This window comes from Oncorhynchus mykiss, chromosome 13, assembly GCF_057628025.1.
Source record: "Oncorhynchus mykiss isolate SJ-2025 chromosome 13, ASM5762802v1, whole genome shotgun sequence".
NCBI classification, from domain to species: Eukaryota; Metazoa; Chordata; class Actinopteri; order Salmoniformes; family Salmonidae; genus Oncorhynchus; species Oncorhynchus mykiss.
This window is the reverse complement of record NC_143034.1, coordinates 823,946-842,500: the sequence shown is the minus strand read 5'-3', so window position 1 is coordinate 842,500 and position 18,555 is coordinate 823,946. Positions and strand designations below refer to the sequence as shown.

The window sequence follows — 18,555 nt, the reverse complement described above, 5'->3', positions numbered from 1 at the left end:
GACCCCTACCCTAGGGGCCAATCCCGCCCACAGACCCCTACCCTAGGGGCCAATCCCGCCCACAGACCCCTACCCTAGGGGCCAATCCCACCCACAGACCCCTACCCTAGGGGCCAATCCCGCCCACAGACCCCTACCCTAGGGGTCAAACCCACCCACAGACCCCTACCCTAGGTGCCAATCCCAACCATAGACCCCTACCCTAGGGGCCAATCCTGCCCACAGACCCCTACCCTAGGGGCCAAACCCACCCACAGACCCCTACCCTAGGGGCCAATCCCGCCCACGGACCCCTACCCTAGGGGCCAATTCCACCCACAGCCCCCTACCCTAGGGGCCAATCCCGCCCACAGACCCCTACCCTAGGGGCCAATCCCGCCCCAACGGCTCATGTGTAATCGTCGCCAGGCCGGGTCAGGTGGTCTGGGGTCTCATGTGTAATCGTCACCAGGCCGGGTCAGGTGGTCTGGGGTCTCATGTGTAATCGTCGCCAGGCCGGGTCAGGTGGTCTGGGGTCTCATGTGTAATCGTCGTCAGGCCGGGTCAGGTGGTCTGGGGTCTCATGTGTAATCGTCGTCAGGCCGGGTCAGGTGGTCTGGGGTCTCATGTGTAATGTGTGTATAACCCGCCAGGTTAGTCCGGCGGCGTTGCGTCGTCAGGCCGGGTCAGGTGGTCTCGGGTCTGATGATGATATCATGAATCGGCGTCGGACCATCAGCGGTCCGCTCACCGACCAGACAGACTCAGCCCAGATCCAGTTCCCGCGGCAACACACTGAGCTACGCCCAGAACCCCGTCCACGCTCCACGGTCGTCACGCCGACAGGAGAAGGGCTTATTACGGATGGAACAGCGACCATCAACCGAAGGTACATCAGTCTAACTCTACCAGTCTAACTCTATCAGTCTAACTCTACCAGTCTAACTCTATCAGTCTAACTCTATCAGTCTAACTCTACCAGTCTAACTCTATCAGTCTAACTCTACCAGTCTAACTCTAGCAGTCTAACTCTACCAGTCTAACTCTGTCAGTCTATCAGTCTAACTCTACCAGTCTAACTCTATCAGTCTAACTCTAACTCTATCAGTCTAACTCTACCAGTCTAACTCTACCAGTCTAACTCTAACTCTATCAGTCTAACTCTAGCAGTCTAACTCTACCAGTCTAACTCTGTCAGTCTATCAGTCTAACTCTACCAGGCTAACTCTATCAGTCTAACTCTACTACTCTACTAGTCTAACTCTATCAGTCTAACTCTACTACTCTAACTCTACCAGTCTAACTCTATCAGTCTAACTCCATCAGTCTATCAGTCTAACTCTGTCAGTCGAACTCTATCAGTCGAACTCTATCAGTCGAACTCTATCAGTCGAACTCTATCAGTCTAACTCTATCAGTCTAACTCTATCAGTCTAACTCTATCAGTCTATCAGTCTAACTTTATCAGTCTAACTCCATCAGTCTATCAGTCTAACTCTATCAGTCTAACTCCATCAGTCTATCGGTCTAACTCCATCAGTCTAACTCTATCAGTCTAACTCTATCAGTCTAACTCTATCAGTCTAACTCTATCAGTCTATCAGTCTAACTCTATCAGTCTAACTCCATCAGTCTATCGGTCTAACTCCATCAGTCTAACTCTATCAGTCGAACTCTATCAGTCGAACTCTATCAGTCTAACTCTATCAGTCTAACTCTATCAGTCTAACTCTACCAGTCTAACTCTATCAGTCTATCAGTCTAACTCTATCAGTCTAACTCCATCAGTCTATCGGTCTAACTCCATCAGTCTAACTCTATCAGTCGAACTCTATCAGTCTAACTCTATCAGTCTAACTCTATCAGTCTAACTCTATCAGTCTAACTCTATCAGTCTAACTCTATCAGTCTATCAGTCTAACTCTATCAGTCTAACTCCATCAGTCTATCGGTCTAACTCCATCAGTCTAACTCTATCAGTCTAACTCTATCAGTCTAACTCTACCAGTCTAACTCTACCAGTCTATCTCTAGCAGTCTAACTCTACAGTCTAACTCTAGCAGTCTAACACTAGCAGTCTAACTCTATCAGTCTATCAGTCTAACTTTATCAGTCTAACTCTTTCAGTCTAACTCTATCAGTCTAACTCTATCAGTCTAACTCTATCAGTCTATCAGTCTAACTCTATCAGTCTAACTCTATCAGTCTATCAGTCTAACTCTATCAGTCTAACTCTATCAGTCTAACTCTACCAGTCTAACTCTATCAGTCTACCTCTACCAGTCTAACTCTACCAGTCTATCTCTAGCAGTCTAACTCTATCAGTCAAACTCTACCAGTCTAACTCTATCAGTCTATCAGTCTAACTCTATCAGTCGAGCTCTATCAGTCGAACTCTTTCAGTCTAACTCTATCAGTCTAACTCTATCAGTCTAACTCTTTCAGTCTATCAGTCTAACTCTATCAGTCTAACTCTATCAGTCTAACTCTATCAGTCTAACTCTATCAGTCTACCTCTACCAGTCTACCTCTACCAGTCTAACTCTACCAGTCTATCTCTAGCAGTCTAACTCTATCAGTTTCAACTCTATCAGTCAAACTCTATCAGTCTAACTCTATCAGTCTAACTCTTTCAGTCTAACTCTATCAGTCTAACTCTATCAGTCTAACTCTATCAGTCTATCAGTCTAACTCTATCAGTCTATTTGTCTAACTCTTCTAGTCTAACTCTACCAGTCTAACTCTACCAGTCTAACTCTATCTGTCTAACTCTATCAGTCTAACTCTAGCAGTCTAACTCTACCAGTCTAACTCTGTCAGTCTAACTATCAGTCTAACTCTACCAGTCTAACTCTATCAGTCTAACTCTACCAGTCTAACTCTATCAGTCTAACTCTAACTCTACCAGTCTAACTATACCAGTCTAACTCTACCAGTCTAACTCTACCAGTCTAACTCTAACTCTACCAGTCTAACTCTAACTCTATCAGTCTAACTCTACCAGTCTAACTCTACCAGTCTAACTCTAACTCTACCAGTCTAACTCCATCAGTCTAACTCTACCAGTCTAACTCTATCAGTCTAACTATTCTAGTCTAACTCTACCAGTCTAACTCTACCAGTCTAACTCTACTACTCTACTAGTCTAACTCTACCAGTCTAACTCTAACTCTACCAGTCTAACTTTATCAGTCTAACTCTACCAGTCTAACTCTATCAGTCTATCAGTCTAACTCTATCAGTCTAACTCTATCAGTCTATCAGTCTAACTCTATCAGTCTAACTCTATCAGTCTAACTCTATCAGTCTAACTCTATCAGTCTATCAGTCTAACTCTACCAGTCTATCTCTAGCAGTCTAACTCTAGCAGTCTAACTCTATCAGTCTATCAGTCTAACTCTATCAGTCTAACTCTTTCAGTCTAACTCTATCAGTCTAACTCTATCAGTTTAACTCTATCAGTCTATCAGTCTAACTCTATCAGTCTAACTCTATCAGTCTAACTCTATCAGTCTATCAGTCTAACTCTATCAGTCTAACTCTATCAGTCTAACTCTACCAGTCTAACTCTATCAGTCTACCTCTACCAGTCTAACTCTACCAGTCTATCTCTAGCAGTCTAACTCTATCAGTCAAACTCTATCAGTCTAACTCTATCAGTCTACCTCTACCAGTCTAACTCTACCAGTCTATCTCTAGCAGTCTAACTCTATCAGTCAAACTCTATCAGTCTAACTCTACCAGTCTAACTCTACCAGTCTAACTCTATCAGTCTATCAGTCTAACTCTATCAGTCGAACTCTATCAGTCGAACTCTTTCAGTCTAACTCTATCAGTCTAACTCTATCAGTCTAACTCTATCAGTCTATCAGTCTAACTCTATCAGTCTAACTCTATCAGTCTATCAGTCTAACTCTATCAGTCTAACTCTATCAGTCTAACTCTATCAGTCTAACTCTATCAGTCTACCTCTACCAGTCTACCTCTACCAGTCTAACTCTACCAGTCTATCTCTAGCAGTCTAACTCTATCAGTTTCAACTCTATCAGTCGAACTCTATCAGTCTAACTCTATCAGTCTAACTATTTCAGTCTAACTCTATCAGTCTAACTCTATCAGTCTAACTCTATCAGTCTATCAGTCTAACTCTATCAGTCTATTTGTCTAACTCTTCTAGTCTAACTCTACCAGTCTAACTCTACCAGTCTAACTCTATCTGTCTAACTCTATCAGTCTAACTCTAGCAGTCTAACTCTACCAGTCTAACTCTGTCAGTCTAATCTACCAGTCTAACTCTATCAGTCTAACTATCAGTCTAACTCTACCAGTCTAACTCTATCAGTCTAACTCTACCAGTCTAACTCTATCAGTCTAACTCTATCAGTCTAACTCTAACTCTACCAGTCTAACTATACCAGTCTAACTCTACCAGTCTAACTCTACCAGTCTAACTCTAACTCTATCAGTCTAACTAACTCTACCAGTCTAACTCTACCAGTCTAACTCTAACTCTATCAGTCTAACTCTACCAGTCTAACTCTACCAGTCTAACTCTAACTCTACCAGTCTAACTCCATCAGTCTAACTCTACCAGTCTAACTCTATCAGTCTAACTCTTCTAGTCTAACTCTACCAGTCTAACTCTACCAGTCTAACTCTACTACTCTACTAGTCTAACTCTATCAGTCTAACTCTACTACTCTAACTCTACCAGTCTAACTCTAACTCTACCAGTCTAACTTTATCAGTCTAACTCTACCAGTCTAACTCTACCAGTCTAACTCTACCAGTCTAACTCTACCAGTCTAACTCTACCAGTCTAACTCTGCTACTCTACTAGTCTAACTCTGTCAGTCTAACTATACCAGTCTAACTCTATCAGTCTAACTCTATCAGTCTAACTCTTCTAGTCTAACTCTACCAGTCTAACTCTTCTAGTCTAACTCTACCAGTCTAACTCTACCAGTCTAACTATATCAGTCTAACTCTACTACTCTAACTCTACCAGTCTAACTCTAACTCTATCAGTCTATTTGTCTAACTCGTCTAGTCTAACTCTACCAGTCTAACTCTATCAGTCTAACTCTACTACTCTAACTCTACCAGTCTAACTCTAACTCTACCAGTCTAACTCTACCAGTCTAACTCTACCAGTCTAACTCTATCAGTCTAACTCTATCAGTCTAACTCTGTCAGTCGAACTCTATCAGTCGAACTCTATCAGTCGAACTCTATCAGTCGAACTCTATCAGTCGAACTCTATCAGTCTAACTCTATCAGTCTAACTCTATCAGTCTAACTCTATCAGTCTAACTCTATCAGTCTAACTCTATCAGTCTAACTCTATCAGTCTATCAGTCTAACTCTATCAGTCTAACTCCATCAGTCTATCAGTCTAACTCTATCAGTCTAACTCCATCAGTCTATCGGTCTAACTCCATCAGTCTAACTCTATCAGTCTAACTCTATCAGTCTAACTCTATCAGTCTAACTCTACCAGTCTAACTCTATCAGTCTATCAGTCTAACTCTATCAGTCTAACTCCATCAGTCTATCGGTCTAACTCCATCAGTCTAACTCTATCAGTCGAACTCTATCAGTCGAACTCTATCAGTCTAACTCTATCAGTCTAACTCTATCAGTCTAACTCTACCAGTCTAACTCTATCAGTCTATCAGTCTAACTCTATCAGTCTAACTCCATCAGTCTATCGGTCTAACTCCATCAGTCTAACTCTATCAGTCGAACTCTATCAGTCTAACTCTATCAGTCTAACTCTATCAGTCTAACTCTATCAGTCTAACTCTATCAGTCTAACTCTATCAGTCTATCAGTCTAACTCTATCAGTCTAACTCCATCAGTCTAACTCTATCAGTCTAACTCTATCAGTCTAACTCTACCAGTCTAACTCTACCAGTCTATCTCTAGCAGTCTAACTCTACAGTCTAACTCTAGCAGTCTAACACTAGCAGTCTAACTCTATCAGTCTATCAGTCTAACTTTATCAGTCTAACTCTTTCAGTCTAACTCTATCAGTCTAACTCTATCAGTCTAACTCTATCAGTCTATCAGTCTAACTCTATCAGTCTAACTCTATCAGTCTATCAGTCTAACTCTATCAGTTTAACTCTATCAGTCTAACTCTACCAGTCTAACTCTATCAGTCTACCTCTACCAGTCTAACTCTACCAGTCTATCTCTAGCAGTCTAACTCTATCAGTCAAACTCTACCAGTCTAACTCTATCAGTCTATCAGTCTAACTCTATCAGTCGAGCTCTATCAGTCGAACTCTTTCAGTCTAACTCTATCAGTCTAACTCTATCAGTCTAACTCTTTCAGTCTATCAGTCTAACTCTATCAGTCTAACTCTATCAGTCTATCAGTCTAACTCTATCAGTCTAACTCTATCAGTCTAACTCTATCAGTCTAACTCTATCAGTCTACCTCTACCAGTCTACCTCTACCAGTCTAACTCTACCAGTCTATCTCTAGCAGTCTAACTCTATCAGTTTCAACTCTATCAGTCAAACTCTATCAGTCTAACTCTATCAGTCTAACTCTTTCAGTCTAACTCTATCAGTCTAACTCTATCAGTCTAACTCTATCAGTCTATCAGTCTAACTCTATCAGTCTATTTGTCTAACTCTTCTAGTCTAACTCTACCAGTCTAACTCTACCAGTCTAACTCTATCTGTCTAACTCTATCAGTCTAACTCTAGCAGTCTAACTCTACCAGTCTAACTCTGTCAGTCTAACTATCAGTCTAACTCTACCAGTCTAACTCTATCAGTCTAACTCTACCAGTCTAACTCTATCAGTCTAACTCTAACTCTACCAGTCTAACTATACCAGTCTAACTCTACCAGTCTAACTCTACCAGTCTAACTCTAACTCTATCAGTCTAACTCTAGCAGTCTAACTCTACCAGTCTAACTCTAACTCTATCAGTCTAACTCTACCAGTCTAACTCTACCAGTCTAACTCTAACTCTACCAGTCTAACTCCATCAGTCTAACTCTACCAGTCTAACTCTATCAGTCTAACTATTCTAGTCTAACTCTACCAGTCTAACTCTACCAGTCTAACTCTACTACTCTACTAGTCTAACTCTACCAGTCTAACTCTAACTCTACCAGTCTAACTCTATCAGTCTAACTCTATCAGTCTATCAGTCTAACTCTATCAGTCTAACTCTATCAGTCTAACTCTATCAGTCTAACTCTATCAGTCTATCAGTCTAACTCTATCAGTCTAACTCTATCAGTCTAACTCTATCAGTCTAACTCTACCAGTCTAACTCTACCAGTCTATCTCTAGCAGTCTAACTCTAGCAGTCTAACTCTATCAGTCTATCAGTCTAACTCCATCAGTCTAACTCTTTCAGTCTAACTCTATCAGTCTAACTCTATCAGTTTAACTCTATCAGTCTATCAGTCTAACTCTATCAGTCTAACTCTATCAGTCTAACTCTATCAGTCTATCAGTCTAACTCTATCAGTCTAACTCTATCAGTCTAACTCTACCAGTCTAACTCTATCAGTCTACCTCTACCAGTCTAACTCTACCAGTCTATCTCTAGCAGTCTAACTCTATCAGTCAAACTCTATCAGTCTAACTCTATCAGTCTACCTCTACCAGTCTAACTCTACCAGTCTATCTCTAGCAGTCTAACTCTATCAGTCAAACTCTATCAGTCTAACTCTACCAGTCTAACTCTACCAGTCTAACTCTATCAGTCTATCAGTCTAACTCTATCAGTCGAACTCTATCAGTCGAACTCTTTCAGTCTAACTCTATCAGTCTAACTCTATCAGTCTAACTCTATCAGTCTATCAGTCTAACTCTATCAGTCTAACTCTATCAGTCTATCAGTCTAACTCTATCAGTCTAACTCTATCAGTCTAACTCTATCAGTCTAACTCTATCAGTCTACCTCTACCAGTCTACCTCTACCAGTCTAACTCTACCAGTCTATCTCTAGCAGTCTAACTCTATCAGTTTCAACTCTATCAGTCGAACTCTATCAGTCTAACTCTATCAGTCTAACTATTTCAGTCTAACTCTATCAGTCTAACTCTATCAGTCTAACTCTATCAGTCTATCAGTCTAACTCTATCAGTCTATTTGTCTAACTCTTCTAGTCTAACTCTACCAGTCTAACTCTACCAGTCTAACTCTATCTGTCTAACTCTATCAGTCTAACTCTAGCAGTCTAACTCTACCAGTCTAACTCTGTCAGTCTATCAGTCTAATCTACCAGTCTAACTCTATCAGTCTAACTATCAGTCTAACTCTACCAGTCTAACTCTATCAGTCTAACTCTACCAGTCTAACTCTATCAGTCTAACTCTATCAGTCTAACTCTAACTCTACCAGTCTAACTATACCAGTCTAACTCTACCAGTCTAACTCTACCAGTCTAACTCTAACTCTATCAGTCCAGCTAACTCTACCAGTCTAACTCTACCAGTCTAACTCTAACTCTACAGTCTAACTCTAGCAGTCTAACACTAGCAGTCTAACTCTATCAGTCTATCAGTCTAACTTTATCAGTCTAACTCTTTCAGTCTAACTCTATCAGTCTAACTCTATCAGTCTAACTCTATCAGTCTATCAGTCTAACTCTATCAGTCTAACTCTATCAGTCTATCAGTCTAACTCTATCAGTCTAACTCTATCAGTCTAACTCTACCAGTCTAACTCTATCAGTCTACCTCTACCAGTCTAACTCTACCAGTCTATCTCTAGCAGTCTAACTCTATCAGTCAAACTCTACCAGTCTAACTCTATCAGTCTATCAGTCTAACTCTATCAGTCGAGCTCTATCAGTCGAACTCTTTCAGTCTAACTCTATCAGTCTAACTCTATCAGTCTAACTCTTTCAGTCTATCAGTCTAACTCTATCAGTCTAACTCTATCAGTCTAACTCTATCAGTCTAACTCTATCAGTCTACCTCTACCAGTCTACCTCTACCAGTCTAACTCTACCAGTCTATCTCTAGCAGTCTAACTCTATCAGTTTCAACTCTATCAGTCAAACTCTATCAGTCTAACTCTATCAGTCTAACTCTTTCAGTCTAACTCTATCAGTCTAACTCTATCAGTCTAACTCTATCAGTCTATCAGTCTAACTCTATCAGTCTATTTGTCTAACTCTTCTAGTCTAACTCTACCAGTCTAACTCTACCAGTCTAACTCTATCTGTCTAACTCTATCAGTCTAACTCTAGCAGTCTAACTCTACCAGTCTAACTCTGTCAGTCTAACTATCAGTCTAACTCTACCAGTCTAACTCTATCAGTCTAACTCTACCAGTCTAACTCTATCAGTCTAACTCTAACTCTACCAGTCTAACTATACCAGTCTAACTCTACCAGTCTAACTCTACCAGTCTAACTCTAACTCTACCAGTCTAACTCTAACTCTATCAGTCTAACTCTACCAGTCTAACTCTACCAGTCTAACTCTATCTCTACCAGTCTAACTCCATCAGTCTAACTCTACCAGTCTAACTCTATCAGTCTAACTATTCTAGTCTAACTCTACCAGTCTAACTCTACCAGTCTAACTCTACTACTCTACTAGTCTAACTCTACCAGTCTAACTCTAACTCTACCAGTCTAACTTTATCAGTCTAACTCTACCAGTCTAACTCTATCAGTCTATCAGTCTAACTCTATCAGTCTAACTCTATCAGTCTATCAGTCTAACTCTATCAGTCTAACTCTATCAGTCTAACTCTATCAGTCTAACTCTATCAGTCTATCAGTCTAACTCTATCAGTCTAACTCTATCAGTCTAACTCTATCAGTCTAACTCTACCAGTCTAACTCTACCAGTCTATCTCTAGCAGTCTAACTCTAGCAGTCTAACTCTATCAGTCTATCAGTCTAACTCTATCAGTCTAACTCTTTCAGTCTAACTCTATCAGTCTAACTCTATCAGTTTAACTCTATCAGTCTATCAGTCTAACTCTATCAGTCTAACTCTATCAGTCTAACTCTATCAGTCTATCAGTCTAACTCTATCAGTCTAACTCTATCAGTCTAACTCTACCAGTCTAACTCTATCAGTCTACCTCTACCAGTCTAACTCTACCAGTCTATCTCTAGCAGTCTAACTCTATCAGTCAAACTCTATCAGTCTAACTCTATCAGTCTACCTCTACCAGTCTAACTCTACCAGTCTATCTCTAGCAGTCTAACTCTATCAGTCAAACTCTATCAGTCTAACTCTACCAGTCTAACTCTACCAGTCTAACTCTATCAGTCTATCAGTCTAACTCTATCAGTCGAACTCTATCAGTCGAACTCTTTCAGTCTAACTCTATCAGTCTAACTCTATCAGTCTAACTCTATCAGTCTAACTCTATCAGTCTAACTCTATCAGTCTATCAGTCTAACTCTATCAGTCTAACTCTATCAGTCTAACTCTATCAGTCTAACTCTATCAGTCTACCTCTACCAGTCTACCTCTACCAGTCTAACTCTACCAGTCTATCTCTAGCAGTCTAACTCTATCAGTTTCAACTCTATCAGTCGAACTCTATCAGTCTAACTCTATCAGTCTAACTATTTCAGTCTAACTCTATCAGTCTAACTCTATCAGTCTAACTCTATCAGTCTAACTCTTTCAGTCTATCAGTCTAACTCTATCAGTCTACCTCTACCAGTCTACCTCTACCAGTCTAACTCTACCAGTCTATCTCTAGCAGTCTAACTCTATCAGTCTATTTGTCTAACTCTTCTAGTCTAACTCTACCAGTCTAACTCTACCAGTCTAACTCTATCTGTCTAACTCTATCAGTCTAACTCTAGCAGTCTAACTCTACCAGTCTAACTCTGTCAGTCTAATCTACCAGTCTAACTCTATCAGTCTAACTATCAGTCTAACTCTACCAGTCTAACTCTATCAGTCTAACTCTACCAGTCTAACTCTATCAGTCTAACTCTATCAGTCTAACTCTAACTCTACCAGTCTAACTATACCAGTCTAACTCTACCAGTCTAACTCTATCAGTCTAACTAACTCTACCAGTCTAACTCTACCAGTCTAACTCTAACTCTATCAGTCTAACTCTACCAGTCTAACTCTACCAGTCTAACTCTAACTCTACCAGTCTAACTCCATCAGTCTAACTCTACCAGTCTAACTCTATCAGTCTAACTCTTCTAGTCTAACTCTACCAGTCTAACTCTACCAGTCTAACTCTACTACTCTACTAGTCTAACTCTATCAGTCTAACTCTACTACTCTAACTCTACCAGTCTAACTCTAACTCTACCAGTCTAACTTTATCAGTCTAACTCTACCAGTCTAACTCTACCAGTCTAACTCTACCAGTCTAACTCTACCAGTCTAACTCTACCAGTCTAACTCTGCTACTCTACTAGTCTAACTCTGTCAGTCTAACTATACCAGTCTAACTCTATCAGTCTAACTCTATCAGTCTAACTCTTCTAGTCTAACTCTACCAGTCTAACTCTTCTAGTCTAACTCTACCAGTCTAACTCTACCAGTCTAACTATATCAGTCTAACTCTACTACTCTAACTCTACCAGTCTAACTCTAACTCTATCAGTCTATTTGTCTAACTCGTCTAGTCTAACTCTACCAGTCTAACTCTATCAGTCTAACTCTACTACTCTAACTCTACCAGTCTAACTCTAACTCTACCAGTCTAACTCTACCAGTCTAACTCTACCAGTCTAACTCTATCAGTCTAACTCTATCAGTCTAACTCTGTCAGTCGAACTCTATCAGTCGAACTCTATCAGTCGAACTCTATCAGTCGAACTCTATCAGTCGAACTCTATCAGTCGAACTCTATCAGTCGAACTCTATCAGTCGAACTCTATCAGTCTAACTCTATCAGTCTAACTCTATCAGTCTAACTCTATCAGTCTAACTCTATCAGTCTAACTCTATCAGTCTATCAGTCTAACTCTATCAGTCTAACTCCATCAGTCTATCAGTCTAACTCTATCAGTCTAACTCCATCAGTCTATCGGTCTAACTCCATCAGTCTAACTCTATCAGTCTAACTCTATCAGTCTAACTCTATCAGTCTAACTCTACCAGTCTAACTCTATCAGTCTATCAGTCTAACTCTATCAGTCTAACTCCATCAGTCTATCGGTCTAACTCCATCAGTCTAACTCTATCAGTCGAACTCTATCAGTCGAACTCTATCAGTCTAACTCTATCAGTCTAACTCTATCAGTCTAACTCTACCAGTCTAACTCTATCAGTCTATCAGTCTAACTCTATCAGTCTAACTCCATCAGTCTATCGGTCTAACTCCATCAGTCTAACTCTATCAGTCGAACTCTATCAGTCTAACTCTATCAGTCTAACTCTATCAGTCTAACTCTATCAGTCTAACTCTATCAGTCTAACTCTATCAGTCTATCAGTCTAACTCTATCAGTCTAACTCCATCAGTCTAACTCTATCAGTCTAACTCTATCAGTCTAACTCTACCAGTCTAACTCTACCAGTCTATCTCTAGCAGTCTAACTCTACAGTCTAACTCTAGCAGTCTAACACTAGCAGTCTAACTCTATCAGTCTATCAGTCTAACTTTATCAGTCTAACTCTTTCAGTCTAACTCTATCAGTCTAACTCTATCAGTCTAACTCTATCAGTCTATCAGTCTAACTCTATCAGTCTAACTCTATCAGTCTATCAGTCTAACTCTATCAGTTTAACTCTATCAGTCTAACTCTACCAGTCTAACTCTATCAGTCTACCTCTACCAGTCTAACTCTACCAGTCTATCTCTAGCAGTCTAACTCTATCAGTCAAACTCTACCAGTCTAACTCTATCAGTCTATCAGTCTAACTCTATCAGTCGAGCTCTATCAGTCGAACTCTTTCAGTCTAACTCTATCAGTGTAACTCTATCAGTCTAACTCTTTCAGTCTATCAGTCTAACTCTATCAGTCTAACTCTATCAGTCTATCAGTCTAACTCTATCAGTCTAACTCTATCAGTCTAACTCTATCAGTCTAACTCTATCAGTCTACCTCTACCAGTCTACCTCTACCAGTCTAACTCTACCAGTCTATCTCTAGCAGTCTAACTCTATCAGTTTCAACTCTATCAGTCAAACTCTATCAGTCTAACTCTATCAGTCTAACTCTTTCAGTCTAACTCTATCAGTCTAACTCTATCAGTCTAACTCTATCAGTCTATCAGTCTAACTCTATCAGTCTATTTGTCTAACTCTTCTAGTCTAACTCTACCAGTCTAACTCTACCAGTCTAACTCTATCTGTCTAACTCTATCAGTCTAACTCTAGCAGTCTAACTCTACCAGTCTAACTCTGTCAGTCTAACTATCAGTCTAACTCTACCAGTCTAACTCTATCAGTCTAACTCTACCAGTCTAACTCTATCAGTCTAACTCTAACTCTACCAGTCTAACTGTACCAGTCTAACTCTACCAGTCTAACTCTACCAGTCTAACTCTAACTCTATCAGTCTAACTCTAGCAGTCTAACTCTACCAGTCTAACTCTAACTCTATCAGTCTAACTCTACCAGTCTAACTCTACCAGTCTAACTCTAACTCTACCAGTCTAACTCCATCAGTCTAACTCTACCAGTCTAACTCTATCAGTCTAACTATTCTAGTCTAACTCTACCAGTCTAACTCTACCAGTCTAACTCTACTACTCTACTAGTCTAACTCTACCAGTCTAACTCTAACTCTACCAGTCTAACTCTATCAGTCTAACTCTATCAGTCTATCAGTCTAACTCTATCAGTCTAACTCTATCAGTCTAACTCTATCAGTCTAACTCTATCAGTCTATCAGTCTAACTCTATCAGTCTAACTCTATCAGTCTAACTCTATCAGTCTAACTCTACCAGTCTAACTCTACCAGTCTATCTCTAGCAGTCTAACTCTAGCAGTCTAACTCTATCAGTCTATCAGTCTAACTCCATCAGTCTAACTCTTTCAGTCTAACTCTATCAGTCTAACTCTATCAGTTTAACTCTATCAGTCTATCAGTCTAACTCTATCAGTCTAACTCTATCAGTCTAACTCTATCAGTCTAACTCTATCAGTCTATCAGTCTAACTCTATCAGTCTAACTCTATCAGTCTAACTCTACCAGTCTAACTCTATCAGTCTACCTCTACCAGTCTAACTCTACCAGTCTATCTCTAGCAGTCTAACTCTATCAGTCAAACTCTATCAGTCTAACTCTATCAGTCTACCTCTACCAGTCTAACTCTACCAGTCTATCTCTAGCAGTCTAACTCTATCAGTCAAACTCTATCAGTCTAACTCTACCAGTCTAACTCTACCAGTCTAACTCTATCAGTCTATCAGTCTAACTCTATCAGTCGAACTCTATCAGTCGAACTCTTTCAGTCTAACTCTATCAGTCTAACTCTATCAGTCTAACTCTATCAGTCTATCAGTCTAACTCTATCAGTCTAACTCTATCAGTCTATCAGTCTAACTCTATCAGTCTAACTCTATCAGTCTAACTCTATCAGTCTAACTCTATCAGTCTACCTCTACCAGTCTACCTCTACCAGTCTAACTCTACCAGTCTATCTCTAGCAGTCTAACTCTATCAGTTTCAACTCTATCAGTCGAACTCTATCAGTCTAACTCTATCAGTCTAACTATTTCAGTCTAACTCTATCAGTCTAACTCTATCAGTCTAACTCTATCAGTCTATCAGTCTAACTCTATCAGTCTATTTGTCTAACTCTTCTAGTCTAACTCTACCAGTCTAACTCTACCAGTCTAACTCTATCTGTCTAACTCTATCAGTCTAACTCTAGCAGTCTAACTCTACCAGTCTAACTCTGTCAGTCTATCAGTCTAATCTACCAGTCTAACTCTATCAGTCTAACTATCAGTGTAACTCTACCAGTCTAACTCTATCAGTCTAACTCTACCAGTCTAACTCTATCAGTCTAACTCTATCAGTCTAACTCTAACTCTACCAGTCTAACTATACCAGTCTAACTCTACCAGTCTAACTCTACCAGTCTAACTCTAACTCTATCAGTCTAGCTAACTCTACCAGTCTAACTCTACCAGTCTAACTCTAACTCTATCAGTCTAACTCTACCAGTCTAACTCTACCAGTCTAACTCTACCAGTCTAACTCTAACTCTATCAGTCTAACTCTACCAGTCTAACTCTACCAGTCTAACTCTAACTCTATCAGTCTAACTCTACCAGTCTAACTCTACCAGTCTAACTCTAACTCTACCAGTCTAACTCCATCAGTCTAACTCTACCAGTCTAACTCTATCAGTCTAACTATTCTAGTCTAACTCTACCAGTCTAACTCTACCAGTCTAACTCTACTACTCTACTAGTCTAACTCTACCAGTCTAACTCTAACTCTACCAGTCTAACTTTATCAGTCTAACTCTACCAGTCTAACTCTATCAGTCTATCAGTCTAACTCTATCAGTCTAACTCTATCAGTCTATCTCTATCAGTCTAACTCTATCAGTCTAACTCTATCAGTCTAACTCTATCAGTCTATCAGTCTAACTCTATCAGTCTAACTCTATCAGTCTAACTCTATCAGTCTAACTCTACCAGTCTAACTCTACCAGTCTATCTCTAGCAGTCTAACTCTAGCAGTCTAACTCTATCAGTCTATCAGTCTAACTCTATCAGTCTAACTCTTTCAGTCTAACTCTATCAGTCTAACTCTATCAGTTTAACTCTATCAGTCTATCAGTCTAACTCTATCAGTCTAACTCTATCAGTCTAACTCTATCAGTCTATCAGTCTAACTCTATCAGTCTAACTCTATCAGTCTAACTCTACCAGTCTAACTCTATCAGTCTACCTCTACCAGTCTAACTCTACCAGTCTATCTCTAGCAGTCTAACTCTATCAGTCAAACTCTATCAGTCTAACTCTATCAGTCTACCTCTACCAGTCTAACTCTACCAGTCTATCTCTAGCAGTCTAACTCTATCAGTCAAACTCTATCAGTCTAACTCTACCAGTCTAACTGTACCAGTCTAACTCTATCAGTCTATCAGTCTAACTCTATCAGTCGAACTCTATCAGTCGAACTCTTTCAGTCTAACTCTATCAGTCTAACTCTATCAGTCTAACTCTATCAGTCTATCAGTCTAACTCTATCAGTCTAACTCTATCAGTCTATCAGTCTAACTCTATCAGTCTAACTCTATCAGTCTAACTCTATCAGTCTACCTCTACCAGTCTACCTCTACCAGTCTAACTCTACCAGTCTAACTCTATCAGTTTCAACTCTATCAGTCGAACTCTATCATTCTAACTCTATCAGTCTAACTATTTCAGTCTAACTCTATCAGTCTAACTCTATCAGTCTAACTCTATCAGTCTATCAGTCTAACTCTATCAGTCTATTTGTCTAACTCTTCTAGTCTAACTCTACCAGTCTAACTCTACCAGTCTAACTCTATCTGTCTAACTCTATCAGTCTAACTCTAGCAGTCTAACTCTACCAGTCTAACTCTATCAGTCTATCAGTCTAACTCTATCAGTTTAACTCTATCAGTCTAACTCTACCAGTCTAACTCTATCAGTCTACCTCTACCAGTCTAACTCTACCAGTCTATCTCTAGCAGTCTAACTCTATCAGTCAAACTCTACCAGTCTAACTCTATCAGTCTATCAGTCTAACTCTATCAGTCGAGCTCTATCAGTCGAACTCTTTCAGTCTAACTCTATCAGTGTAACTCTATCAGTCTAACTCTTTCAGTCTATCAGTCTAACTCTATCAGTCTAACTCTATCAGTCTATCAGTCTAACTCTATCAGTCTAACTCTATCAGTCTAACTCTATCAGTCTAACTCTATCAGTCTACCTCTACCAGTCTACCTCTACCAGTCTAACTCTACCAGTCTATCTCTAGCAGTCTAACTCTATCAGTTTCAACTCTATCAGTCAAACTCTATCAGTCTAACTCTATCAGTCTAACTCTTTCAGTCTAACTCTATCAGTCTAACTCTATCAGTCTAACTCTATCAGTCTATCAGTCTAACTCTATCAGTCTATTTGTCTAACTCTTCTAGTCTAACTCTACCAGTCTAACTCTACCAGTCTAACTCTATCTGTCTAACTCTATCAGTCTAACTCTAGCAGTCTAACTCTACCAGTCTAACTCTGTCAGTCTAACTATCAGTCTAACTCTACCAGTCTAACTCTATCAGTCTAACTCTACCAGTCTAACTCTATCAGTCTAACTCTAACTCTACCAGTCTAACTATACCAGTCTAACTCTACCAGTCTAACTCTACCAGTCTAACTCTAACTCTATCAGTCTAACTCTAGCAGTCTAACTCTACCAGTCTAACTCTAACTCTATCAGTCTAACTCTACCAGTCTAACTCTACCAGTCTAACTCTAACTCTACCAGTCTAACTCCATCAGTCTAACTCTACCAGTCTAACTCTACCAGTCTAACTCTACTACTCTACTAGTCTAACTCTACCAGTCTAACTCTAACTCTACCAGTCTAACTCTATCAGTCTAACTCTATCAGTCTATCAGTCTAACTCTATCAGTCTAACTCTATCAGTCTAACTCTATCAGTCTAACTCTATCAGTCTATCAGTCTAACTCTATCAGTCTAACTCTATCAGTCTAACTCTATCAGTCTAACTCTACCAGTCTAACTCTACCAGTCTATCTCTAGCAGTCTAACTCTAGCAGTCTAACTCTATCAGTCTATCAGTCTAACTCCATCAGTCTAACTCTTTCAGTCTAACTCTATCAGTCTAACTCTATCAGTTTAACTCTATCAGTCTATCAGTCTAACTCTATCAGTCTAACTCTATCAGTCTAACTCTATCAGTCTAACTCTATCAGTCTATCAGTCTAACTCTATCAGTCTAACTCTATCAGTCTAACTCTACCAGTCTAACTCTATCAGTCTACCTCTACCAGTCTAACTCTACCAGTCTATCTCTAGCAGTCTAACTCTATCAGTCAAACTCTATCAGTCTAACTCTATCAGTCTACCTCTACCAGTCTAACTCTACCAGTCTATCTCTAGCAGTCTAACTCTATCAGTCAAACTCTATCAGTCTAACTCTACCAGTCTAACTCTACCAGTCTAACTCTATCAGTCTATCAGTCTAACTCTATCAGTCGAACTCTATCAGTCGAACTCTTTCAGTCTAACTCTATCAGTCTAACTCTATCAGTCTAACTCTATCAGTCTATCAGTCTAACTCTATCAGTCTAACTCTATCAGTCTATCAGTCTAACTCTATCAGTCTAACTCTATCAGTCTAACTCTATCAGTCTAACTCTATCAGTCTACCTCTACCAGTCTAACTCTACCAGTCTATCTCTAGCAGTCTAACTCTATCAGTCAAACTCTATCAGTCTAACTCTATCAGTCTACCTCTACCAGTCTAACTCTACCAGTCTATCTCTAGCAGTCTAACTCTATCAGTCAAACTCTATCAGTCTAACTCTACCAGTCTAACTGTACCAGTCTAACTCTATCAGTCTATCAGTCTAACTCTATCAGTCGAACTCTATCAGTCGAACTCTTTCAGTCTAACTCTATCAGTCTAACTCTATC

General features: G+C 39.8%; 1 protein-coding gene across 3 annotated transcripts in view; it reads left to right on the top strand.

The window, feature by feature from the left end:
• The window catches only part of LOC118948700 (caskin-1), a 130,257-nt gene that overhangs the window by 82,688 nt on the left and 29,014 nt on the right, over positions 1-18,555 (top strand). For all 3 annotated transcript variants that reach the window (XM_090194636.1, XM_090194635.1, XM_090194637.1), the window contains one exon: positions 633-868. In XM_090194636.1, the coding sequence (XP_090050762.1) occupies positions 633-868 (236 nt within the window). The remainder of the gene's footprint in view (positions 1-632; positions 869-18,555) is intronic.